Genomic DNA, 25,441 nt, shown 5'->3' on the forward strand with positions numbered 1-25,441 from the left:
TATCCTATGCTGGTCTTGAACTCCATGTAGTCAGGTCTTCTGATCCTCCTGCCTTTATTGCCAGAGTACTGGGATTACAAGCCTGAGCCTATCCCCATTGATGCAGAGCTGGGAACTGAGCCCAGGACTTCATGCATGCTAGATAATCATTCTGTCAACTAAGCGGTTCCCACCATTTTGGAGCCTGGTGACACATGTAAACCTGAGAGTTTCTTGGCTTCCTCATCTCCAAATACAAATACTGTGAGATGAAATGAGATACCAATACGCCTTTAGCTGTTACCAAGACCATGTTATAAATACTTCAATGGCTGCTAGAACCATTATTACTAGGACTTACTACTAATATTTTTATCTCCAATTTGGAGAGGAGACAGCTTCAAAAGGAAATTCCTCTGACTCAGCGTGTCCCGACCAGTCTAGCTCTGGAATGCACTGGAGAAAGATGTGTGCCAGGGAAAGCAAGACCTTTGACGAGGAGCCAGACCTGAGGGTTTTTCCGAGGGCTCATTCGTTTGAAAGATATTTATTAGCACGATAGCACATGCCTATAATCCCAGCATTTGGGCGGTAGAGGTAGGGGGATTCAAGGTTACTCTCAGCTACTTGAATTTAAGGCTAGCCTAGGTTATACGAGAACCAGACTGCGTCTGTGTAATCATAGAGAAGTCGAAAACAGATGGAGTCTCCCATGAAACCAATCCTCTAGAAGGGAAATGAGGAAGTCAGGGAAAATGTTTCACTAGGCCTCGAAAAGTCTGAGGGCAGACATGAGTGTCGAGGAGTCCCCAGACAGACTAAACTCTTAGACAAGGACCCCGAGTAGGAATAAAGTTGGTTTGTTTGAGAAACAGGAAAGACCACGAAAGAGAGGGGGAGAGTGTTGTGGAGACAAAGAGAGGCAGGAAGGCTGGCTAGCTGGCCAGTGGATTAAAACACGGCAGTCTGGAGGGAGACTAAACGTGGCCTTCCTGGCAGGTAGGACCTTGCAGATTAGGGAAAGGCGTCTGGATTTTATTGAGTGTAATGAGAAGCCACTGATGGATTTTTAAGTAGAATGGAGTATGATTTCTACGTTTTTTTTTTTTTTTTCGGTTTTTTCGAGACAGGGTTTCTCTGTGTAGCTTTGCGCCTTTCCTGGAACTCACTTGGTAGCCCAGGCTGGCCTCGAACTCACAGAGATCCGCCTGGCTCTGCCTCCCGAGTGCTGGGATTAAAGGCGTGCGCCACCGCCGCCCAGCGATTTCTATGTTTTAAAGATAATTATGAGGGCTGACAATCTGGCTTAGCAGCTAAGAATGCTTGCTTCCAAGAATGACAGCCTGAGTTCCATCCCCAGGACCCACGTAGTGAAGAGAGAGAAGTAAGGTTGCTCCCTGATCTCCACATGTGTGCCACAGCACACAAGTATACCCGAGTAATTTTTTTATAAGACAGCTATGAGGGAGGGCTAAGGACATAGCTCAATTGGTGGAGTGTTTTCCTAGGAGTCACAAAGCCCTGGGTTCAGTTCCCAGGACTGCATGAACTGGGTGTGGTGGTGCACACTTTTAATCCTAGTAGAGGTAGAAATAAGAGAGTCAGAAGTTCAAGGTCAGCCTGAGTTACATGAGAGCCTGTCAAAAAGAGAAAAAAGGAAAGAAAAGAAGAGAAAATTATGACCTAAAATTTATTTTAAAACAGGTTGTGAAAAGTGGGAAAGCCGGTGAGGATACAAACGAAATAAGACTGCTCATGAGTTGCTTGGTGGCAGATAAAGGGTTTCCTTGCAAACAGTTGGCGGTTTTCGTAGTTACAAGTGAAGTGGTCATTCTGGCTGCTGGGCGGAGACCCTGGACTGCAGAAAGAAGGCAGGGGTGGAAAGGAGCAGCCCGTCTGCTGCGTTAGCTCAGGAAGATAACGGTGGCTTGCGTCAAGATGACGCTGGTGGGGGAGATGGTAAGTGCAGGGTCTGATGCATCCTGGAGCTTGCTGTGGAAATTCACAGAGCATGGGATGGGCATACCTCAGCAGAAGGATAAATGGTACCAGATTTGAGATCGCAAGACGGAGAAGAGCTAGTTTGGAGAGCAATAGTGAATTCTAATTTTAGATATGTTAATTTTTAGGCCTGATGGACTTGGGCATGAGGGCACCGGAGTCTGGTGCTCAGGGAACATAACAGGACTAGAGAGTCCAGACTTTCAGCCTTGCCGGGGGCCCCTGAGATCTGATGGCACTCTTCTCTCCATGCCCCCCTGCAGGGTCCTGGCTGTCAGGCTGAAATGACCCCTCAGCAGTCCTCCGTCTACCATGGCTACCCATAACTCAGCCTCTTCCTCTGGTACTGTTCCTTCTCCTGGGCACGATGCTCCGACCCAACCTCCAGACACCTCCTCCTCCAGCACCTCTGATCCTGTCACCAAAGATCCCCCTGATGCCTCCTCCACTTCTGAGAGTGTAAGGTCCTCAGAGCCAGGGGGAGAGCTTCTGGAGTCAGGCTGTGGCCTTGTTCCACCAAAGGAGATTGGAGATCCCCAAGAAGAGCCTGGCTGTGGTCACATCCCACCAAAGGACCTCAGGGTGGAAAAGGAGGAGGAGGAGGAGGAGGAGGAAGGAATCCTTCCTTTGGACCTAAGCAACCACTTATCCTTTGCAGCTGGAGGTGAGGCCTACCTGCTGGCCAAGCCGTCCCTGTCAGGTGGCAGTGAACTCTTGTTACCAAAGGGCTTCCCCTGGGATGAGGCAAGCAACAAGGAAGAGCCCAGCCTGCCCCTCCTTGCCCACTTCCCCTCCTCACACCTTACTACCCTTCACATCCAGCATGGCTTTGACCCAACCCAAGGCTTTAGCTCTTCTGACCAAATTTTGTCCCATGATACCTCAGCGCCATCTCTGGCCGCCTGTGAGGGAAGGGATGGATCCTTCTGGAGCTACCAGCTGGTTCCAAACCCAACCGAAGATCCCAAAGATGGCCCCATGGGGAGCCGATGGGGAGACCACAGGGCACTGTTCTGGATCTGCCTTCTATGCCGCCTGGGTTTCAGCAGGCTCCAGGCCTTTATAGGTCACACACGTTCTCATGGAGTGAAGCTGACCCCTGCCCACCACCAGGGCTTGCTGGGCAGCCCAGCCGTACTTCAGGAAGGTGATGATGGCGGCATGGCCTTCCTTAGCTTTCTGGAACCAAAACCCCTTGCTTGCCCTTCTCCTAAAGTCCCTGAGTACAGCACAGTGACCATGGAGACAAACGGAGCCCAGTCTGAGAATGGCCCCCCAGAGGCCGACATTCAGGCCCTTGTTCTCCCTGCTGAAGAAGTTATGGCCCTCAGCCCACCATCCCCACCCACAGCCCTAGCCACCTGGGACCCCAGCCCAACCCAAGCCAAAGAATCACCAGTATCCAGAGGTGAGGCAGGGCCAGACTGGTTCCCTGAGGGGCAAGAAGAGGATGGAGGGTTCTGCCTCCCACTCAACCAAAGCTCACCCACCTCTAAGGAGGTCGCTACGCTCCCAGCTCCAGCAGGGTCTCCTGAAGACACCAGTGACCCACCTCAGTCCTGTCGCCTGATCGATGACTACCCTCCAGCCCCTGCAGCCTTTCAGGGCCTCAGCCTCTCCAGCCACATGTCCCTGCTACACTCCCGCAATTCCTGCAAGACTCTCAAGTGTCCCAAGTGCAACTGGCACTACAAGTACCAGCAGACCCTGGATGTGCACATGCGGGAGAAGCACCCCGAGAGCAACAGCCACTGCAGCTACTGCAGCGCCGGGGGCGCCCACCCCCGCCTCGCTCGCGGGGAGAGCTACAACTGCGGCTACAAGCCCTACCGCTGCGACGTCTGCAACTACTCCACCACCACCAAAGGCAACCTCAGCATCCACATGCAGTCCGACAAGCACCTGGCCAACCTGCAGGGCTTCCAGGCAGGGCCTGGTGGCCAGGGGAGTCCCCCGGAGGCGTCCCTCCCACCCCCCGCCGCCGCCGCCGCCGCCGCCGCCGTAGGGGATAAAGAGCCCAAGACCAAATCATCCTGGCAGTGTAAGGTGTGCAGCTATGAAACCAACATCTCCCGAAACCTGCGGATCCACATGACTTCCGAGAAACACATGCAGAACGTCCTGATGCTGCACCAGGGGCTGCCACTCGGCCTGCCACCGGGGCTGGTGGGGCCAGGACCTCCTCCCCCACCGGGGACTGCCCCCACCAACCCTCCTGAACTCTTCCAGTACTTTGGGCCCCAGGCCCTAGGACAGCCTCAGACGCCGATGCCTGGGCCTGGGCTGAGGCCCGACAAACCCCTTGAAACCCGGCTGCTTCTCAATGGTTTCCACCACCTTGGAGCACCTGCCCGGAAGTTCTCCACCGCTGGTAAGTCCCCTGACTCTGCTCCGGCCGGCCGCTCCCTCCTCAAGCCAAGTTGTATTCCCTGCCTTCTCCCAGAGGTCAGCTCCCCACCTGGGTAATGTGGCTCTCTCTAATTAGTTCCCTACCGCTTGCTTTCCTCCTTAGCCACTAATCTGTCTCTGTCCCCCAGCCCCTGGCAGCCTCTCCCCTGAGACCCATCTGCCACCAAGTCAGCTCCTGGGCTCCTCATCCGACGGCCTGCCCACTTCGCCCTCCCCGGATGACAGCCCGCCCCTGAAGGTGTTCCGCTGCCTGGTGTGCCAGGCTTTCAGCACCGACAGCCTGGAGCTGCTGCTGTACCACTGCAGCATAGGCCGCAGCCTCCCAGAGGCCGAATGGAAGGAGGTGGCCGGAGACACCCACCGCTGCAAGCTTTGCTGCTACGGCACCCAGCTCAAGGCCAACTTCCAGCTCCACCTCAAGACCGACAAACATACCCAGAAGTACCAGCTAGCAGCCCACCTTAGGGAGGGGGGTGGAGCCATGGGCACGCCTTCCCCACTGCCCCTGGGGGACGGGGCTTCTTACGGGTCTGTCTCCCCTCTCCACCTGCGCTGCAACATCTGTGACTTTGAGTCCAACAGCAAAGAGAAGATGCAGCTGCATGCCCGCGGGTCAGCCCATGAAGAAAACAGCCAGATCTACAAGGTGAAGTTCAGGCAGCGGGGGACAGGAGAGGGAGAGGGAACAGGGAGAAAGGAGGTGCGGAATAGAGAAGTGGCGGAGGAACCCTGGGTGATGGGCATGAGGAGCAGGGCCGCGTGGGTATCAGGGTAACAGAGTGTCGGGCAGACCTGGAAACAGACCAAAGGACAGTGGACTGTGAGGAGGAGAAACAGACTTTATTCAGCTCTTCTGGCATGTAGGCTGGAGGATGAGTCCATCTCAGTCCAGCCCATCATGTTATCAGAAGTTCGAGAGGACAGCAGCAGATTGCAGCCACATCCTCGGGAACCCAGGGTCGGTAGGAGAAAGAGGGAAATTCAGAGACAAAGCAGTGCTACGTAGGTGACTGTAGAAGGGGAGAGGGAGGTGAGCCAGGAGTAAGAGTTCAGTGAGGAGGGAGTGTCCCCAGAGATCTGGAGGTGTCCCTTCTACATCTGAGCCGGCCTCTTCCATGGTTCTAGTTTCTCCTGGAAATGGAGGGAGCAGAGGCAGGGCCAGAGCTGGGCCTTTACCACTGCCTGTTATGTGCCTGGGACACACCCTCCCGCCTAACCGTGCTCCAGCATCTCCGCACACCTGCCCACCGCGATGCCCAGGCCCAGAGGCGTCTGCAGCTGCTACAGAATGGCCCAGCCGCTGAAGAAGGACTCTCAGCTCTTCAGAGTATCCTGAGCTTCAGCCATGGGCGGCTCCGAACTCCTGGTGAGGAAGAGGGCACAGGAGCACACAGGCTGGGCAGGAGGCGGCAGATGCAGGGACATAATGGAGTAGAAATAGGTCTGTGAGCTATCACCAGCAAGTAGGAAGGCGTGGGAAAGGGATGAGAAGGCAGGATGGGGGGCTTCAGGAACAGGGAGGTTTCCCAGCAAGGAGAGGAACAAGAGACTACAGGAAGATGGGAGAGAATGGCAAAGACTTTGCTGAGTAAAGAACAGGAAGACAGCAAGGGGAATGACCGAGCCGGTGATTCTGAGTAACGGCTTGTAGCTCTATTGGTGGTGCAGGGTGGTAGGCAAAAAGAAAAGCCTAAAACGTGTTTCATGCTGGGCTAGACTGGTTGGAAGGAGATGGGCACTGTGGGCATGGTCCAAAGGCAACAGGGATGGGAAGAGGCCCCAACAAGTTTCCCAGCCTCTTCCTGTCTCCTAGGAGGTCTTCAGCCCCAAGGCTGGGCTTAGAGACCCCCTTAGGCAGCAGAGGTTGTACCAGCAGAGGCCGGGAACAGCCAGCCAGGCGCCATTGATCCAGAGGGTGCAGGAGAAGAGCCTGGAAGGGGCTGTCAGAGGTGGGCATGGGCATCTGGGCTTTGGAGAGGCCAGCGGTGGGCGAGGGTGAGGGCAGGGCAGCAGGAACCAGGAACAGGCAGCATTGACTGGTGCTAATTGAATTGCCAATACACTGGCTGGAGTTAAGTGCTGGAGGGGCCCAGATCAATAGCTAACGATCCTGGCGCAAGGCTGAATGGAGTTAAGGAACTTTTAACACTTTAATTAGGCTGCCACCGAAAATAAATTCCTACACATCTGTCAATTCTTCCTTGAGTGGTAATCTCCTTGCCCATCGCCTCCTGTTCACTACAGCCGCCGCATCATTCAACATTTGCAGTGCCCCTCCCACTGTGCTTTGGGGGCTTCCCCTTTCTGAGGTCTGTCATGCCAGGAGGCCAAGTTTAGTCCAGTCCTATGGTGGGGCTTGTTTCTAGGGGTGGGGTGCTAGGCTTGCCCTACTGTTCCGCTACTGGAATTTTCACTTTTACCCTGTGTTTCTCCTGGTGGCTTTTCATCCTTTCCTGCCTCCCGATTCACTCATCCATTTCTTCACCAACTGGCTGCTTGTCCTGCTTCCTCTGCCCTGTGTCCTCCCTCCTTCCCCAGTGTTCACCAGGCTGTGCTGACTCTCTCTCCATCCCACACAGGGAAGACTGACACCCCCTTCTCTAAGCCGCCCACCTCTGAGAAAGATGCCCAGAACAAGACAGAACAATTGGGTGAGCCTCTGACCCGTCTCCCTGGTCCAATTCACTATGTATCCTGGGGTGTTCAGGGGACCCTTCAGAAACCCAAGCACCCCGAAAGGCCTCCTTCCCAGAAGGAGCAAAACTGACCAAAGGAACGGGAAGGGAAAACGGGTCATGTCAGCCCAGGCATCTCTCTGCCCTCTTTGAAAACCTGGCTAACCCGGAAGTCATTCCTGCCAGGCCTCACCTGCTGCTGAGTTCCTTGCCCATCTTCTCCATTCTCTGCAGCCCACTTCCTGCCCTGAAAGCTCCATGTTAGCAGAGGGGCTGTGCAAGAAGGGGAGAGGATGAAAGAGTCCTTTAACATCCTGTCCTCTCACCCTCAGCTTCTGGCGTGACAGAGGACAGAACTGGCCCTTCCACAGACAGTGCCAACCAGATCACGGTCAGAACTGGGGTAACTGGGGTGATGAAGGTGGGGGCCTGGCTTTCCTGAGAGCTCACACGCTAAAGCAGTGGTTCTCAACCTGTCTGTGGGTTACGACCCCCTTGGGTCCCCTGCGACCACTGTGATTCATAACAGTAGCAAAATTACAGTTATGAAGTAGCAACAAAAATAATTTTATGGTTGGGGGGGGGGTCACCACAGCGTGAGGAACTGCATTAAAGGGTCGCAGCGTTAGGAAGGTTGAGAACCACTGCTCTAAAGGCTTTTGTTGTGCTTGTGGCTAATTTAATTCAGCATATCACAGGAGAAGTTCTACTCGGGACCAGTTCTGTATGTGCAGCGTGTGAGGAAGAAAGCTGCCTATAAGGGGAGTAACAGGAAGGGGTGGCGGGACCTTGAGGAAACGTGAAGAGAGATTGTATGAGGGTAGGAGAGACTAGAGAGAAGCGTGGGGAAATGGAAAGAGCGGGGGAACAAAAGAGCAGTCTCATAGGACAGCTAGGGGTCGTAAGCCGGGGCACGCTGTCCTGGCACCCCCTTCTTAAGAGTAGAGGCACCAAACAAGCTCTCAGCTCTAGGACCTGGACCTGAAAAGACTCGGGAGCACTTGGGCCTTATGGCCTCTAAAGTGTCCGTCCTGAGGAGATTCCAAGTCTCTGGTCTTTTATGCCAGCCTGGGCCTCACAGCTTCCCAGACTCGGTTGCAGCATGCAGAGATACCTCAGTGCTCAGTTTCCCTTCCTCCCAACTCCTCCCTGCAGCCTGTGTGTTACAGGACCTGTCCTGAGGGGTGCACTAATATGAATGCCTGGGTGCCCTGCCCTGATGTGCAGGCCTGGGCAAGTGCAGGGCAGCAGGAGAGGCAGGCCAGAGAGAGCAGCTTGATCTGAGGCAGCAGGCAAAATGCCCACCAGACAGTTCAGTTCGGTGACAGGAGGCTTCTACAGCCTCCATCTGTCTGGAGGTCTAGGCCACAATGTGCTGAGGGACAGACCAGAATTCCCCTGGGCCACTTGGGGAGTGGCATTTACTAATATTAAGAAGTAGTGAAGCCCGGGGCTGGAGCAATGGCTCAAGCAGTTAAGAGCACTAGCTGTTCTTCCAAAGAACCTGGGTTCAATTCCCAGTAACTCCAGTTCCAGTGGATCTGACACCCTCATACAAACATACATTCAAGCAAACACCAATATACATAAATAAATCTTTTTTTTTTTTTTTTTTTTTTTTTTTTTTTTTTTTTGGTTTTTCAAGACAGGGTTTCCCTGTGTAGTTTTGGTGCCTGTCCTGAATCTTGCTCTGTAGACCAGGCTGGCCTCAAACTCACAGAGATTCGCCTGGCTCTGCCTCCTGAGTGCTGGGATTAAAGGCGTGTACCACCACCGCCCGGCTATAAATAAATCTTGGGGGAAAAAAAAAAAGAGGAAGTAGTGAAACCAGGCAGTGGTGGCGTACACCACTAATCCCAGCACTTGGGAGGCAGGAGCAGACAGATCTCTGTGAGTTCGAGGCCAGCCTGGTCTACAGAGTGAGTTCCAGGACAGCCAGGGCTACACAGAGAAACCCTGTCTGGAAAAACAAAAGAGAAAGCAAACAAACAAACAGAATTAGTGACAGGGAATGAGAATGGGGAGCAGCTGAGCCAGCTTCAGGGGCAGACAGATCGACCCCTCTGTAGATATTTAGGGACCTGGGAGAAGCAAAATAGGCTGGGGTAAGGGAATTGTCCAGAAGAAAGGATGTACTTCCCAGAGAAGACGGGCCGTGGGGTAGGGGTAAGAGCCAGATTCAGGGCAGAGGCTGGTACAGGGCCATCTGTCGGCTGGAAGATTGACACACCACGTGGAGGGAGGGGGCTGGCAAAGAAGGAAGTCGGGGCAGCACCCTAGGCCAGCGAGGCCTTGGTCCTAGCCCAGTGGAGTTGCCAGCTTCCAGGACTGGTTGGGAGCTGGGTGGGCCAGGGCGCCTTCCTGTCTCCTAAATCTGGAGATGGGGACAGTGTTGCATTGAATCCTGGTGCCTGTGAGGCAGCGGCCCACCCCTTCCCTGACTCCTCCTCCACCACCCCTATGTGTTCCCAGGTATACTGCTGTCCCTATTGCAGCTTCCTGAGCCCAGAGTCTGATCAGGTGAGGGTTCATACACTCTCCCAGCATGCCGTGCAGCCCAAATACAGGTGCCCACTGTGCCAGGAGCAGCTGGTGGGCCGGCCTGCCCTGCGCTTCCACCTCAGCCACCTTCACAACGTGGTGCCCGAGTGTGTTGAGAAGCTGCTGCTTGTGGTGAGTGCCGGCCGGCTGAGGGAAAATGGTCCTACGGTCCTGTCAGGGCAATGTGGGAAGACAGGGAGAGGCAACAATATCCAGGCCAGTGTGCTGGGGGTGCGAGGTGAAGAAAACAGCATTCTAGGGAATTGACTGCGATTTTTAAAGTTGGTGCGGTGGCTCTCGGCACGAAACTTGCCTAGTTCCCTTCACTCCTAGACAAGACAGCTGTGTGTTACTCTCACTTCCACTAACCCCTGAAAAGAGTTGTTAATAGCAGAACCAGGTAGTCCTGAGGTGAGATACTTTTAGCCTGGGGAAGGGGGTCGGGGCAGCTGCCTACCCAGTCCCTCATCCAAAGAAACGCATCAATTGGTTGGGAGGTTTGTCTAGACGGGAGCGTGGACCCCGGGGAAAGGAGCTGGGCACAGACACAGGTGCAGAGGGAACAGTCAGGAATAGCGGAGGCCGGTGAATAGGGCCGAAGCCACTCAGACTTCCTGCATTCTAGGCCACCACCGTGGAGATGACCTTCGCAACCAAAATGCTCCCTGGACCCACACCAACCCCTGTGGAGGATGGCCCAGAACGCCCCGCTCCTGGACCAGAGCCCACTGCCAGCAGAGACCAGGTAGCAGGTAAGGAAGGGTCCAGCATACCTCCCAGAATGGCCGAAAAAGGGATCAAAGTCGGTTGTTTGAAGACAACCGACGTCAAGTCAGTGGCTTTGGATATTGAATGGTTGGAGCTCGGCTTGAACACAGTTCCCTGCCTCTCTGTCTCCTGTAGAAAGCTCTAACCTGACTCCAGAGGCCAGCCCAGATCCTCCTCCTCCTGACCCTCCCCTGGCAGCAGTCGAGGGCCCTGAGAAGCCCTCGGGAAGCCCTGATCAGCCCTCTTCTCCAGTCCCATCTCCGGTCCCTCAGCTTGATGCCCAAGTGGAAGAAGTGGCTCCTGCCCCCGCCATGGCTGAGGAGGAAGAGGGAGCCATGGGGGAGCCCCGCTCCGCAGAGCCAACGCCAGCTGACTCTCGACACCCTCTAACCTACCGGAAGACCACCAACTTCGCCCTGGACAAATTTCTTGACCCTGCTCGTCCCTATAAGTGTACTGTGTGCAAGGAGTCCTTCACCCAGAAGAACATCCTCTTGGTTCATTATAATTCCGTCTCCCACCTACATAAGATGAAGAAGGCTGCCATTGACCCATCGTGCCCTGCCCGAGGAGAGTCTGGCATCCCACCACCCAGCACCACTACATCCGACAAGCCCTTCAAGTGCACGGTCTGCCGAGTGTCCTACAACCAGAGCTCCACTCTGGAGATTCATATGCGATCCGTCCTGCACCAGACTCGCTCCAGGGGGGCCAAGACTGATGCCAAGGCGGAAGGAGCCGAGCGCAGCCAAGAAGAGCTCAAGGAAGGCGAGCCTGAGGGCGAGGTGCTCACTGAGAAGAAAGGCCCTGACCCCGGCGGCTTCATGTCTGGACTGCCCTTCCTGTCTCCACCACCCCCTCCCTTGGACCTGCACCGATTCCCAGCCCCGCTCTTCACCCCACCCGTCCTGCCCCCCTTCCCTCTGGTTCCAGAATCGCTGCTTAAGCTCCAGCAGCAGCAGCTGCTTCTGCCCTTCTACCTCCATGACCTCAAAGTGGGGCCCAAGCTGGCACTGGCTAGTCCTACGCCCATGCTGCCCCTCCCAGCCGCCACCCCACCTCCTCTCCCCGCACCCCCCAAGGCTGAGCTGGCTGAGCAGGAATGGGAGCGGCCCCTCATAGCTGAAGAGGGGAGTGAGGCCGGGCCCTCTTCACCACCCCACGCATCGCCCAATGAGGCTGCCCGCACCGCAGCCAAGGCCCTTCTAGAAAACTTCGGCTTTGAGTTAGTGATTCAGTACAACGAAGGGAAGCAGGCGGTGCCCCCGCCCCCCACGCCGCCTCCTCCAGAGTCCCTGGGGGGTGGAGACAAGCTGGCCTGTGGGGCCTGTGGGAAACTCTTCTCCAACATGCTGATCCTCAAGACTCACGAGGAACATGTTCACCGCCGCTTTCTGCCCTTTGAGGCTCTGAGTCGTTACGCTGCTCAGTTTCGGAAGAGCTATGACAGCCTGTACCCGCCCCCGGCAGAGCCCCCCAAACCTCCGGATGGGTCCCTGGAGTCACCTCCCCAGCTAGGCCCACCTTTCATGGTTCCAGAGCCCGAAGTAGGAGGGCTCCACACTTCGGAGGAGCGAAGTCTGGCAGGAGCGCACTGGCCCCCAGAGGAAGAGGAAGGCTCCAGGGGCAGCCTTCCTCCCACGGTGCCCACCGGCCGCCGGTTCTCCAGAACCAAGTTCACGGAGTTCCAGACCCAGGCCCTGCAGTCTTTCTTTGAGACCAGCGCCTACCCCAAGGATGGAGAGGTGGAGCGGCTCGCCAATCTCTTGGGTCTGGCTAGCCGTGTGGTGGTAGTATGGTTCCAGAATGCCCGCCAGAAAGCCCGCAAAAATGCCTGTGAGGGTGGGCCGGTGGCAGCCGGAGGGAGCACCGGGGGAGCCTCGGGCTGCAGACGCTGCCACGCCACCTTCGCCTGTGTTTTCGAGTTAGTTCGGCACCTCAAGAAGTGCTATGATGACCAGCCTCCTGAGGAGGAGGAGGCCGAGGGAGGGGAGGAGGAAGAGGAGGTGGAAGAAGAAGAGGTGGAGGAGCGGAACCCCGAACCCGCTGATGGGCGTGGTGGCCTGTCACCGGAACACGCAGGTGGGGAGGACCCGAACCAAGCAGAGCCCACAAGGCCGGAAGGCAAAGAGTCTGAAGGGAAGGCGTCTCCATCACCTCCCGCCCACACCTGTGACCAGTGTGCCCTTTCCTTCCCCAGCCAGGACCTCCTGGCTGCTCACCACAGACTACATTTCCCACCACCGCCTGCGCAGCCCAATGCTCCATCACAGCTCCTAGACCTGCCTCTGCTGGTGTTCGGGGAGCGAAACCCTGGAGTATCAGGCACCTCATCGGTGACAGGGACGCCCCTCAAGCGGAAGCACGACGATGGCAGTCTGTCTCCCACAGGCAGTGAAGCAGGGGGTGGAGGAGAGGGCGAACCCCCCAAAGACAAGCGCCTGCGCACTACCATCCTGCCCGAGCAGCTAGAGATCCTGTACCGCTGGTACATGCAGGACTCCAACCCCACGCGGAAGATGCTCGACTGCATCTCTGAGGAGGTGGGGCTCAAAAAGCGAGTAGTACAGGTCTGGTTCCAGAATACCCGAGCCCGGGAGAGGAAAGGCCAGTTTCGAAGCACCCCTGGGGGAGTAGCTGGTCCAGCGGTGAAACCCACCGTTACACCCACCCCAGCACCCTTCCCCAAATTCAACCTCCTGTTGAGCAAGATAGAAGATGACACCGGGAAGGAAGCCCCAAAGAGAGAGGCCCCTGCTTTCCCCTACCCGGCAGTCACCCCTGCTGCCGGGCCTCTATCGTTCCTACCACCTGGGAAGGAGGCCACTGTGCCAACACCAGAGCCCCCTCTGCCCCTCCCAGCTCCCACACTCAGTGAGGATGAAGGCCCAGAGGAACCCTCCAAAGTATCTCCAGAAAGCGAGGCTTGCAGTCCATCTGCAGGAGACCTGAGTGACTCATCTGCTTCCAGCCTGGCTGAACCAGAGTCCCCTGGGGCTGGAGGGACCAGCGGGGGACCAGGAAGTGGGACTGGGGTTCCAGATGGAATGGGGCAGCGGCGATACAGGACCCAGATGAGCAGCCTGCAGCTGAAGATCATGAAAGCCTGCTACGAAGCCTACCGCACCCCTACTATGCAGGAGTGTGAGGTGCTGGGGGAGGAAATCGGACTGCCCAAGAGAGTCATTCAGGTCTGGTTCCAAAATGCTCGTGCCAAGGAAAAGAAAGCCAAACTGCAGGGGACAGCGCCTGCAGGGAGCGGGGGCAGCAGCAGCGAGGGCACCTTGGCGGCCCAGCGCACCGACTGCCCCTACTGCGATGTCAAGTACGACTTCTATGTCTCCTGCCGGGGCCACCTCTTCTCCCGTCAGCACCTGGCCAAGCTCAAGGAGGCAGTCCGAGCCCAGCTGAAGAGTGAAAGCAAATCCTATGACTTAGCTCCAGCCCCCGAGGCCCCGCTGGCTCCCAAAGGGCCGCCGGCCACCACACCTGCCCCTGTGCCCTTGGGGGCTTCCCCGACCCTGCCTCGCCTGGCTCCTGTCCTCTTGCCAGGCCCAACTCTGGCCCAGCCACCACTTGGAAGCATAGCTTCTTTCAATTCAGGTGAGTGGGGGAGGTTGGGAGGAGCCGGCCTTGAGAGAGCATCGCCTCTCATCCTCATCGACGCCCTTCTTGTCCTGTTTGGCTCTCCCCACACAGTGAGCCTTGCTGCAGGCTCTGGGGAGAGGAGAGTAGGAAGTATGGCGGCTGGGTAGGGGGAAGGGTGTGTGCAGTAGTAGTCTGGAGCAGGGAGGTCTGTAAGGATTAATCCTTCATCATTCCTTTCGTCTTCCTAGGCCCTGCAGCCTCCTCAGGCCTCCTCGGCCTCGCCACTTCAGTCCTGCCTGCTACCACAGTGGTCCAGACTGCTGGTCCAGGCCGCCCCTTACCTCAGAGACCCGTGTCCAACCAAACCAACAGCTCTGCTGACCCCACCCCTGGCCCAGCGACTGAGCCCTCAGGAGACAAAGTCTCTGGTGAGCGGAAGCCAGTGGCAACCCTTACCAACTCCTCCACTGATGCTCTCAAGAACCTGAAAGCACTGAAGGCCACTGTCCCAGCCCTGTTGGGGGGCCAGTTCCTGCCGTTCCCATTGCCCCCTTCAGGCGGGGCGGCTCCACCAGCTGTCTTTGGCCCTCAGTTACAAGGGGCCTACTTCCAACAGCTTTACGGCATGAAGAAGGGGCTATTTCCCATGAACCCGGTGATACCTCAGACCCTCATTGGGCTGCTCCCCAATGCCCTCCTCCAGCCACCACCCCAAGCCCCCGAGCCTACAGCCACAGCACCCCCAAAGCCTCCCGAGCTGCCGGCTCCCGGGGAAGGGGAAAGTAGTGAGGCCGACGAGCTGCTGACAGGCAGCGCTGGCATCTCCACCGTCGATGTCACTCACCGCTACTTATGCCGCCAGTGCAAGATGGCATTTGACGGCGAGGCCCCAGCTGCCGCCCACCAGAGAGCCTTCTGCTTTTTTGGGCGGGGTCCTGGGGGTTCCATGCCTCCCCCACTGCGGGTGCCTGTCTGCACCTACCACTGCCTGGCCTGCGAGGTGCTGCTGAGCGGGCGTGAAGCCCTAGCCTCCCATCTGCGCTCCTCAGCCCACAGGCGCAAGGCAGCCCCACCCCCAGGAGGCCCTCCCATCACCGTTACCAACAGCGCCACTGCTGTCCCGGCTGCTGTGGCTTTTGCCAAAGAGGAAGCAAGATTACCTCACACGGACCCCAACCCCAAAACTACTACTACCTCTACACTTCTAGCTTTATAAACAGATAAACCAAGATGGGGCAAGAGAGGGCCTCAGGGTTCCCTCACCCCAACCTTCAGCTCTGCCCACCTCATGGGAGTCGGTCGATTCCCACCGGCAGTGGGCTTCACACACCCCACCTCCAGCAGAGTCCTGCCTCCTCCCCATCCCACCATACTCTGACCCTCAGCCTCATTCTCAGCCCCTTGCAGACGCACCGCCCCCGCTCCCACCTTGGCATACACGTCTGCTCCGGCCCCTCTTTCTCCCCATCGATCCCACTGTAAACACATACCTTTTCCATACTATTACACTGACTGAAAAACGCCAAAAGAAAGAAAAGAAGAAGAAAAAAAGAAAACCCAAGACAAAAGGGGGGGTGGTGGAAAGAATCAACTTTGCCACACCCCCCTCCTTCTTGCCCCTTGTCCAGAGCACAGACTGCTCACAAACTCCAAAAACCCAATTGGTTCCTAAGGTTGGAGCCTGGGATGGGCAGGGAGCCCATAAAACTAACCAAACTGGAGGCTGTCAGGGGGAGAAGCGCCCCTGTTCACTCTCCTCACTCCCCATCCTCCCGACCCTCTCCTCACCTGATGGGACCCTTGCAGCCTGGACTCCTGGGGAAGCGGCTGCCAGGAACCCTTCTGCCAACCCTCACCCCATACCCTGGAAACCGCAGTAACTTTTTCTCAAAGGCTTTAAACACAGATCCTCTCAGCAGCCGTGGGCCTGCCCCATGCCCTAGCCCTGCCAAGGGCAGTCCAGCCTCGGGGGATCAGCATTGCCCACCAATGGCAAATCCAAAGTTCTTTAAAAAAAAAAAAAAACTGAAACACACCAAATAAACAAGAGCAAGAGAGAGTGTGCACATTCACGAGAGAGAGATGGAGAGACCAGAGGAATGAAGTAAAGAAAAACATAAACTTTGAATATACAGAGAGAGAAAAAAGAAAAGAACACTCCCATCAAACAAGTGGTTTTTCCCCCACTTTGGTTTGGTTTGGTTTGTTTTTTTTTTTTTGTTTTTTGTTTTTCTGTTTGTGTCCCCTCCCACCCCCCATTTGAGAGTTTCTTGCAGTCTGAGCTCTGATACCTCGAAGTCCCCCCTGGGCAATCCACAGGACTGGAGGCCCTGCAGCCTTCCCCTTGCTGTGCCAAGTCTCCCGACATGACTCCCGACCCCTGAGGTGAACATGTATCAGGACACAAGATACATCTCATTCTCAGTGGTCAGAAAGCCTTGTTCAAGAGTCTTGGCCATCCCCAGAAGAAGGGCACGGTTGGGGGCAGTTCTGGTTTCTGAAATCGAGACGTGGATCCCTTTTGCCTGTCCTTTTCTCTTCTCATTGACTCTTCCCTCCCCAGGGCTCCTGTGGTGTTTCTGACTGTCTGGAACCTCCTTTGCCTTTACAGGCTCCCCTGTCCCCCATCCACTTTTCCTCCTCGTCCTCTGCCCTCTCCCTCGCCCCCTCCATTAATCGGCATCTACTGGAGGTGTTGCCCAGAGTCTGCCTGTCTGTTAAGGCATAAGGACCTGTAAGAAGATGTGTAGGGAGCGGGACTCTGAGCACAACCTGCTCCCCAGGGGATACAACAGGAGGCCAGTGAGTTCCCTAGAGAAGCTTCCCACTCCCAATCTTACTTCCTGTGTGACCGTCGGGGGTAATTTTGGCAATCCCCCAAATCTAACCCGAACGGCACAGGAGAGATTTAATAGAGGTTTTATTTTAGCAAAGAAAAGCCTGAAAATTCCCCACTTCCTCCAGCTAGTCATCTCTCCCCTAGCTCCCAGCAGTCCCTCCAGGCCTCCTCGTGCATTAGTTACCCATTTAATATTTATCTGCCCACCCTGGAACTTAGCGTTTGCAGGGTCCCCCAGCCACATACCAACCCGAAAGCCACGCTTCGTGTGCAGAAAGGGAGATGAGGGGAGGATCAGCTAAATCCTTAGTTCTCCCATATTCTGGATCTCAAACTCCTGTGCCGTTCACTTTGAAAGTTAAGAAACTCCTAGCTCGAGCCAGCTGAGGGGAAGATGCAACCGGTTATGTTGATACCAAAAATGCCAGTCACTAGAAAATCTAGCTCGTGGTGGTCTGGTGCCTGCTGCCACTGGCCCCTGCCTCTCAGCATCTCTCACAGCCACACATACCCCCCATCCTTTTCTCTCACTTGTTGAAATTCTATGTATAAAAGTATTTTCTTAGCAGCATGTGTATGAGGAAAAAGGGGTTTTTTTGGTTTTTGGTTTTTTGTTTTTTTTTTTTAATTCTGCTTTCTGGGAATGTGACTTGTGTATAAAAGATAAAAAGGAAGAAAGAAAAGAAAAAGGAACTTTAAAAGAAAATCTTGGTAAACATCTGCCTTGGGATAATTAGAGGTGTTGTGTCATGCGTTTTAGCCTGGTTAGGTTGCATTAAGTTTGAACTATGAATGGTTTTACCAAGTTACTGTAACCAGAAACAACAACTCCTCCTCCTCCTCCTCCTCCTCCTCCTCCTCCTCCTCCTCCTCATGCCTTCTTACTCTTGAACACAGTGGCCTGGGACACACCATGTAGTCACAACAGTAGACAGAAACTGACTGAGCAACTGCACTTTCCCAGGAACCTTGGAGCTGCTGACAGGTCAGTCAACACACTCTTCAGGGTGGACCAGTCTGCAGTCTTTCTCAGGCCACATTGAGCAGCCACACTATTGCTTCAGACAGCCATGCACACTAGGGGACCTGGTGTCTGAAGAATCCTAGAGGTGAGCATCAAGTCAGCAGGATCTTATGGAATAACAGACGAAAGGCAGGCACGGTAACACCTACAAATGCTTCGGCCTGTCTGTTAAGCAAGCGTGAACTAGGACCTCATTATATGGGTCCACCGTGGCTTCTTTGGGATTCCTTACATACACAACCCTAAAGAAACACCCAAATCCAGGTCCTGTCTCACTCCAGGGTCATTGCTGGGAGGCAGGAAGTGCAAATCATCTTGCCTGTCTTTGCTCTAAACCTTGTGAGAGGATCACAAGGTACTCAGTCCTCAACAAGGAAGAAGAAAAATCAAAGTTGGCTGGGAGAACGTGAGAGAAATCTGAAGCCTTAGTAGCCAGATAGGGCAGATACACAGTAGGACAAACCGGTTCTTACCCCAAACCTCCGGCCCTCGGGTAAACTTACAGAAGCTTGCAGAAGAACCAAGAAAGCCAATTATTCTAAGCATAATAGACCGAGCTACTGCTTTCTTTCTATTACTTAGTGTCAGACAAGATCTCCAAGTTCTCATCACCCTGCTATTTCAAGACGTTTGCTCATCTAGGCATTCATCGCTATAAAAACATTCACATATGAGACTGGCCATGGTGGTGGACGCCTTTAGTCCCAGCACTCGGGAGGCAGAGGCAGACGGATCTCTGGAAGCTCAAGGCCAGCCTGGTCTACAGATAGGATTCCAGGCCAATCAGGGCTATACAATGAGCCTCTGTCTCATAAAAACCAAAATAATAACCATTTACATATGAATAGAAACAGAGTTCTGTGTATAGCACCCCACAAACAAAACAAATCCATTCTCAGAAGGAACAGCAGACCCCAGCCAAGAGGTCTGCAGGGAGATGAATACGCACGCACGCACGCACGCACGCATGCACGCACACACACACACAGGCTTACACTTGCCTGAGAACATGCCCTGAGATAACCTTCACACCCTTAAGAAGCAGTACCTTCTAGGAATTGAAGTTGTAGGTTAGCGGAAGGGCACTTGCCTGTAAACACTTCACATGTGCTAATTATCCTCGTGTGAATGGAGACAGAGAAAGCTCACAAATACAACAAGTCTCAGGAAAATGTGACCAGTGTCCGCTAGTGTTGAACACAATTAACTCATAAAGGAAAGGCTGTAAATGATTGAGTCAAAACTTTCATATCAGCCTGAAACTGGGTGGACCGGGCTGGGACTCTGTTACAGGAAGGCCTGGTATTGAGAAGTCAGGGGACACATCTCAGAAACTAGTCAGACTAGGAGACTGAATTAGGAAGAAAGACCATGGCCGCAGTTACCACCAAATAAGGGCAGTAGACCGAGCAGGAGAGCCTACAGGAGTGGAGCATGGAAACATTACGAAACGACGGAATGAAACTCTGAGAGAGGACGTTTAGGGAAGGCTAGACCAAGGTCTGTTAAGTTTGAAGAAGAGACAAGCAACATTGAGAGAACACTCCTCTTGGAAGAGCCTACAACTTGTGTGGCACTGGGGATCAAATCCAGGGCCCCAGGAACATTAAGCAGGAGCCCTTCCACTAAACCACAGCCCCCATTCAGCACACCGACACCCCTGCTGCTTCTTCTTTTTTAACACAGGGTCTCATGTAGCCTAAGCTAGACTTAACTCTCTGTGTAGCTCAGGATGACCTTGAACTCTGGGTCTTCTGGCCTCCATGTCCTAATTGCTGGAATTACAGGCAAGCACAACTGACTCCCTTTTTTCTTTTTTTTTAAAAAATTTTAATAAATTCATTCTTTTGAGACGGTCTGAATTTGCTCTCTAGCTCAATCAGCTCTTAAGCTCCTGATCCTCCTGCCTCAGCCCCCTGTGCAGCTGAGGTCACAGGCCTGTGCCTGTGAAGACACTACATTTCCCCAAAACATCGAGTGACAAAACTAGGTGACCCGATTGTGTGACCACCCTGTGACTCTCCTTGATATAGAAGGACCCAGCTAATTCTCTAACCAAAACACAAACAGAAATTAGAGTAGATAGCATTATTCCCTGACAGTATGACACGGGTTTCTGGCAATCCCCCAGTGACAGAGGTGTCTGGCTAGAAGTTAGTGGAGAAGCAGGCTGAGTGATTATAAGGAGAACAAAACGAGGCTGAACCTGTCAAGGAGAGTGGGGGAAGCAACACAGCCTTATCCAGCCATGCGTAGTCTGCCCGATGGCTAACACCCAGCAATGGGTCGTCAACTAGAGCTCACTGCTGCCCACATCTGTAAATCTGCGGACCTTCTATAACAATAGCAAATCCTGCACAACATCTTCACTGAACTTGGAGAACGCCCACACTGGACACACCCCATCAAATGACTCGAGCAGCAGCCGTGGTAATATCTGTAAGTTGTGGCCATTTGCCAATACTGCCCTGGGCCCAGCCCTGTACACTGCTACTTCACAACCCAGGTCTCCAAAAGACAGGATCTCTCTCCCCCTCTCACCACAAAATCCATGCAGATCTCACAGGGACACAGAGGACATCAAACAATGCTCCTAGTCTCATGGTTCTCCATGGGAAGATTTCGGAAACACGTGGCAGCCAGCAATAGGAACTGGGAGGAAAAGGAAGTGGGACTTTGAAAGTGTTATCAAGGGGTGTGTGTGTGTGGGGGGTCTTCTGTGATAACTACTGCCAATTGCAATCAATGCTCTAATAAGTTACATGTCCTAAGTGGACCTCACAACTCCCCCCATTTACCAGTACCCCCATTACCCTCACTCAGCATAAACATACATACACCCCACACCATATATATCATTGGTTTGACATGAAAGGTGGTCAAGATAAAACAGATACAAAGACAAAGAAAGTTCAGATGAGACGGACCGCCCTCCAAGAGGAATGCCACCTCGCGGAACAGTCTGTCCCAAAGTTTGTCCACCTACATCATGGTTACCTAAGTGTTTGTTTAAAATATGTCCTAAGATAAGTCTAGGGGTACAAGCCTGTAATGCTGGCTTTGAGAGTGGCTGAGGCAGGAGGTTCACATATTCAAGATAGCCTGGACTAGAGTTTGTTCAAGGCCAGCCTTGAACTTAGCAAGACCCCATCTCAAAATAAAAAGCAAAAAGGGGGCGTAACTCAATGATAGAGTGTTTGTCTACCATGCACAAGTCCTGGGTTCATTTCCTAGTACCACAAATAATGATTAAATGTATTTCTGAACGGCAGTACTCACCAAGTGAATCAGAAACTCCTGCTGAAATGATCTATGCTGTTGGCTAAGAGCTACTGTCCTAGAGAGCTCAGCCTCACATGTACATCTGTGACCTGTCCCAGCTCTCCAGTCCCCAGAACAACTCTGCTGCACAGAGGCTCCCACACAGTGACTAGCATCACTTCAGGCTTTTTTTTCCCCTTTAGTGCCAGGGATTGAACCCAAGACCTCGCACATGCTAGGCAAGTGCACTACCACTAAGCTCTACCCAATTCTATTTTTTTCTCCTTAGATGTACCATTTTCGTTACCTTGACAAACACCTTCAACCTTGCAATCTACTAGAATCTGATGGTATCATGTGCTTATAGTGGCTTTCTCTCTAAAAGCAGAAAACAATTTTTAACCACTATCCACTTACCGTGTTGACTGAAGACCTCCTGCTTTCTCTTCTCCTGTGGAAACCTTGCTTCTTCTGAAGCTGCCATCCACTTCCAGAGATGTTAAAATCAGAACTCCCCCAGCCCAGCGCAGCTCTGCCCAGCATGGGCAACACCTCCCCCCACGCCCCCACCTCCGCTTACTTCCCATGAGCAGGCCTTAACGCTGAGAGCCATCTAGTCTCCCCTTTAACTTTACCCAAAGCTGCATTTTTCTCCAGATCTTCCGGACTGATGGCCTACAGCCTCTGCCTACCCAGGAATTAGAGAAATCCAGTGCTACTGAAGACTCTTGCAGAGGGCATCTTAAGGTTAAGATTTTCAGGGGCTGGTGTATGTCACCACAGGTACTGGAGATTGTCCTTCAAAGCATCTTCTCTATCATAGTCATTGTTGGACCTTGTCCTCCTTCCAAGAGGAGATTTCAAAGACAGAAACTAGTCTGGTCCTATCTGGGGTACCATTAGGAAATCCCTAAATGTAAAATCTTAGTCTCTGTAGAAGTCCCAGGTACCATTGTCTTCCCTACACCACACCTCTCCAGTTCCGGAGTGCCTCTCATCCTTCTAGGGACATTTTAACAAGGGACTAGTTCATCTCAACCACAAGCCAGCAGGAAATTCACATGTAAAACCCAGCTACTCCCTAATAGGAAAGCCGGAGGGAGGGTCTCCTTCTACTCTTTTCGGTATGTCTGAGTAACAGCACAGCTGTTAAGTCTCCCCCCAGGCCTTTTCACCCTGCGATTTTTTTTTCCTGTCCTAGCTGCCCAGAGAAGCCCACAGCCACTGGCTTCAGGTGTGGCTGTAGATGATGTCCTGTCTCTCTATGCTCCGGATTCCTTTGCTCAGAAACAGTATAGTGCCATCTAAATCCCCTTACTGGGGCTAGTGAAGGTGGAAAGAGATGAGTGTCCAGTTCGGAGACCAGCAGAGGCGAAAGGCTGTAGGGAATGCTGGCTTCAGTCCATCTGCGAAGGGCAGCCTGGTGGGCCACTTCCCAGCATGGAGCTCCACCCAGCCTGCACTCCTGTGCACATGAGCCCTCTCCCTCATGGTCGCCAAGTGGTTATCCTGAGCAACTTTGGCGGCTTTCGGTTTGCCGCAGTGCCAGAATCTGAGTCACTGGTCACATGCCAGTGCAATACTGCCAATTGTGGCGGCATCGACTTGGTTGGGTGCCAAGCAGTGGGACCCAGATGGTGATGATGAAAGGGAGAGGAAGCAAAGAGGGAGGCACCAGGAAGAAAATCCAGCCACACTTCTAAGAGTGGACGGTACAAATGGGATCCACGCAAAGGTACCCTCGCCACTCCACAGCCCAGCTGCCCATGCAACCCCGCCCCCCTTCAGCACCTGCAATCGTGGTACATACAGACCAGGCTAGAGGATACGGCCATCTTCGGCGGGGAGATGACTGGAGGCCAGCACGACTGTCGGGGCTCAACACGCTTCTTCCTTGGGGTCTTAGCGATGGCACGCTCCCTCCATTGTGTCCTCATGCGGCACTCCGTCTGTCATTCAGCTCTCCACGTCTAAGAGGGAATGGGAAGGAGGACCTGGCAGAAAAGTCTATTCTCCCAAAGAAAACATCCTTCATCTCACCACCTAACTCCTGGCACAACAACCTCCTTTACCCAATTAGAGGGGCACCGTCACCCTCCCCAGTCTACACAACACCAGAGCCATGCCAGGCTCCTCGGGCAGTGCCAGCTTCCCTCGCAGCCCAGTTCTCCTGCTGTCCTTCCTCGGTGTTCTCTTAAGAGGCCACACTGGCAGCCCAAAGAGGTTCTCCCTGGGTAGTAGTGGCACAGTCCCTCCTCCTCCCTCTTCCATTCTTCCTTGGCGCCTCCCCATCGACTCTCTTCACGCCCCAGACTGGAACAGAGATAACTCCTTCCTACTCCAGACACTTCTCAGAGATCACCCTAGAGGGACAGCGGCATCAGCAGCACACCCCCTCTCTACCTCCTTGTCCCTCTAGTCCCCATAACTCCAGACCTGGGCACGAGCCCAACACTTGTGATGCCAACAGCTCTTGTGTGCCGCACCTTCCTCCCAGAGCACAAGGACTCCTGTCGCTGCCCCTCCAGTCGTCCCCTCCCATCTCCATGGGCACAGGGGTGGCAGCTGCCGTGCCCATGCCTGCAATCAAACAGCATGAAGCAACTCATGCACCCTCTCCTCCCCTCCAAGGCCCCACACCTCTCCCCTCCCTCTTCCACTCCATCCCTCTGTCCTTCTAGTTGGGTGCTACAGTGGCAACCGCAATGCCAACCCCCACCCACGCCCAGGAGGCCCACGTACAACACACGCGTATGCGTACATGGACACACGCGCGCACACAAACACATACACACACGGCCCCATGAGTGCCAGGCAGCGGTGGGCAGACACACAGCAATGCAGTGACTGGTACCCGAGGAGGCAGCCAGATTTCGGCACCTGATCCAGTACCCATTTGGGATTGGGTGGTGGGCAGGCAGGCGAAGGGGTGATGGAGGCAGGCGATGGCCCTAGGTTGGCAGCCGATGGAGCTAGGAGAATGGAGGGAACAGATGCTCTTTGCCCAGCCTCCCTCCCTCTCTCTCCCTGAGATCAGTGCCAAGCTGGGGGGATGGGGAGAGGGGAGGATGGGGGAAGGGTGGCATTTGGAGAGCTGGCAGGCGGGGGGAGCTGGGTCCGCCCAAGCTGGGCAGTGCCGGCACTGGCTGCCGCCTCTCCACTCTGCCATCTGTCTCGCTCCTCTCCCCACCCCTTTCTCTTTCCCTTTCTCTTTCTCCTTCAACCATAGTAAAATGAAAAGAGGAAGACAGGGTCCTCATCCCACCCATCCCAACCTCTATGCCACCCCCCTTCTTCCTCCCCACAACTCACCACACCATACCACCACCAAGCCATCCGTGCGCTCTCGCCTCCTGGCTCGGTCACCTTCTTTCACTCGCCTTCACCCTCATGCCAAAACAGGTGCAATTTCAATATATATAATAAACATTATATGTTATGTGTATATATATGCACACACACACACACACACACACATATATATATATATACATTTAAAGGCAACTTAAAATGAAAACTATTTTCTTTGGAATGTCCTGTCCTTCAGAGTCTGGGTCCTCGTTGCCAATATTTATGTGGCAGGCAAAGGGAGGGGACCCTGTCCTCAGCTGGTGCCCATGAATCCGATGCCAAGGAGGAGGGGTGGCTGGGGTGGGGTGGGGGTGGGGTGGGGTACCGGGAGAGCTCTCTTCTCTCTGCGCCCGTGGTTGCTTCTTTTTTCCCTACTCTTCTACTTCCGGAGTAGATTCAAATAGACCTAGAGTCTTCCCCACCCCCAGCCCCCCAGCCCTGGTTTCCAGGGCCCCCGTGCCCTTCTCTCCCGGCTTTTGATTCTATTCCTCGATCACCCTTTCCGGTTTTGTGTGTGTACGTGTGCGTGCGTGCAAGTGTGCTCGCATCCATGGCAGTGGGCACTGTGCCAGCCACCACACTGCCATCTGCGATGCCTTCTGCAGCCTCGGCTACTTCTCTCTGCCACCTTCGGCTCACAACCCCCCAGCATCCTAGCTCCCCACCCCCAGTCCCCAATCATTAATTAGCTACTGAATTAATTAAATCGTGAATGCTAATTAACATTCCTACAGGGCAGGCTGCCAGGCTGGGGGCAGAGAGAACACAGAGGAGGCAGAAGGAACCCAAAGGAGGGATGAAGGAGAAAGATGGCAGGGCGGTGACAGGCAGGGCAGGGCTGCAGGTAGAGGGGACTGGCATGGAAAGTGGGATGTTGAACACCTAGCGGCAGCCTTCCCACCCCAGTGAGACATGGGAAATTCCTCGTCAACTTACCTCCGTCCTGATCTGAGGCCAGCTAAGGGGACTCTGATGGTGGCATGGCTCACTTGCTGCCAAACATAG

At 54.3% G+C, this 25,441-nt stretch overlaps 1 protein-coding gene and 1 long non-coding RNA gene across 7 annotated transcripts in view; one reads left to right on the forward strand and one right to left on the reverse strand.

Moving 5' to 3' along the window:
- The window catches only part of Zfhx2 (zinc finger homeobox 2), a 36,127-nt gene extending 16,450 nt beyond the window's left edge, over window positions 1-19,677 (forward strand). The window contains exons 2-10 of the mRNA XM_052733206.1: window positions 2,244-4,351; window positions 4,518-5,035; window positions 5,515-5,755; window positions 6,969-7,040; window positions 7,397-7,455; window positions 9,537-9,737; window positions 10,231-10,357; window positions 10,509-13,976; window positions 14,210-19,677. Coding sequence (XP_052589166.1) covers window positions 2,293-4,351; window positions 4,518-5,035; window positions 5,515-5,755; window positions 6,969-7,040; window positions 7,397-7,455; window positions 9,537-9,737; window positions 10,231-10,357; window positions 10,509-13,976; window positions 14,210-15,177 — 7,713 coding nt within the window. The 5' untranslated portion in view covers window positions 2,244-2,292 and the 3' untranslated portion in view covers window positions 15,178-19,677. The remainder of the gene's footprint in view (window positions 1-2,243; window positions 4,352-4,517; window positions 5,036-5,514; window positions 5,756-6,968; window positions 7,041-7,396; window positions 7,456-9,536; window positions 9,738-10,230; window positions 10,358-10,508; window positions 13,977-14,209) is intronic.
- On the reverse strand, window positions 5,209-25,441 carry LOC128107399 (uncharacterized). Of its 6 annotated transcripts, none has more exons than XR_008217064.1 (7): window positions 25,373-25,441; window positions 24,398-24,472; window positions 23,940-24,057; window positions 23,572-23,665; window positions 22,896-23,055; window positions 5,630-5,752; window positions 5,209-5,520 (listed from the first exon to the last, which is right to left on the reverse strand). It is a non-coding gene; the product is annotated as an uncharacterized LOC128107399 (long non-coding RNA). The 6 variants fall into 6 exon arrangements; XR_008217065.1 differs by lacking the exon at window positions 25,373-25,441 and adding an exon at window positions 24,762-24,825 and having other exon boundaries at window positions 24,398-24,465; XR_008217063.1 differs by lacking the exon at window positions 25,373-25,441 and adding an exon at window positions 24,762-24,825.

This window comes from Peromyscus californicus, unplaced genomic scaffold, assembly GCF_007827085.1.
Source record: "Peromyscus californicus insignis strain IS unplaced genomic scaffold, ASM782708v3 Scaffold_12__1_contigs__length_115047231, whole genome shotgun sequence".
NCBI classification, from domain to species: Eukaryota; Metazoa; Chordata; class Mammalia; order Rodentia; family Cricetidae; genus Peromyscus; species Peromyscus californicus.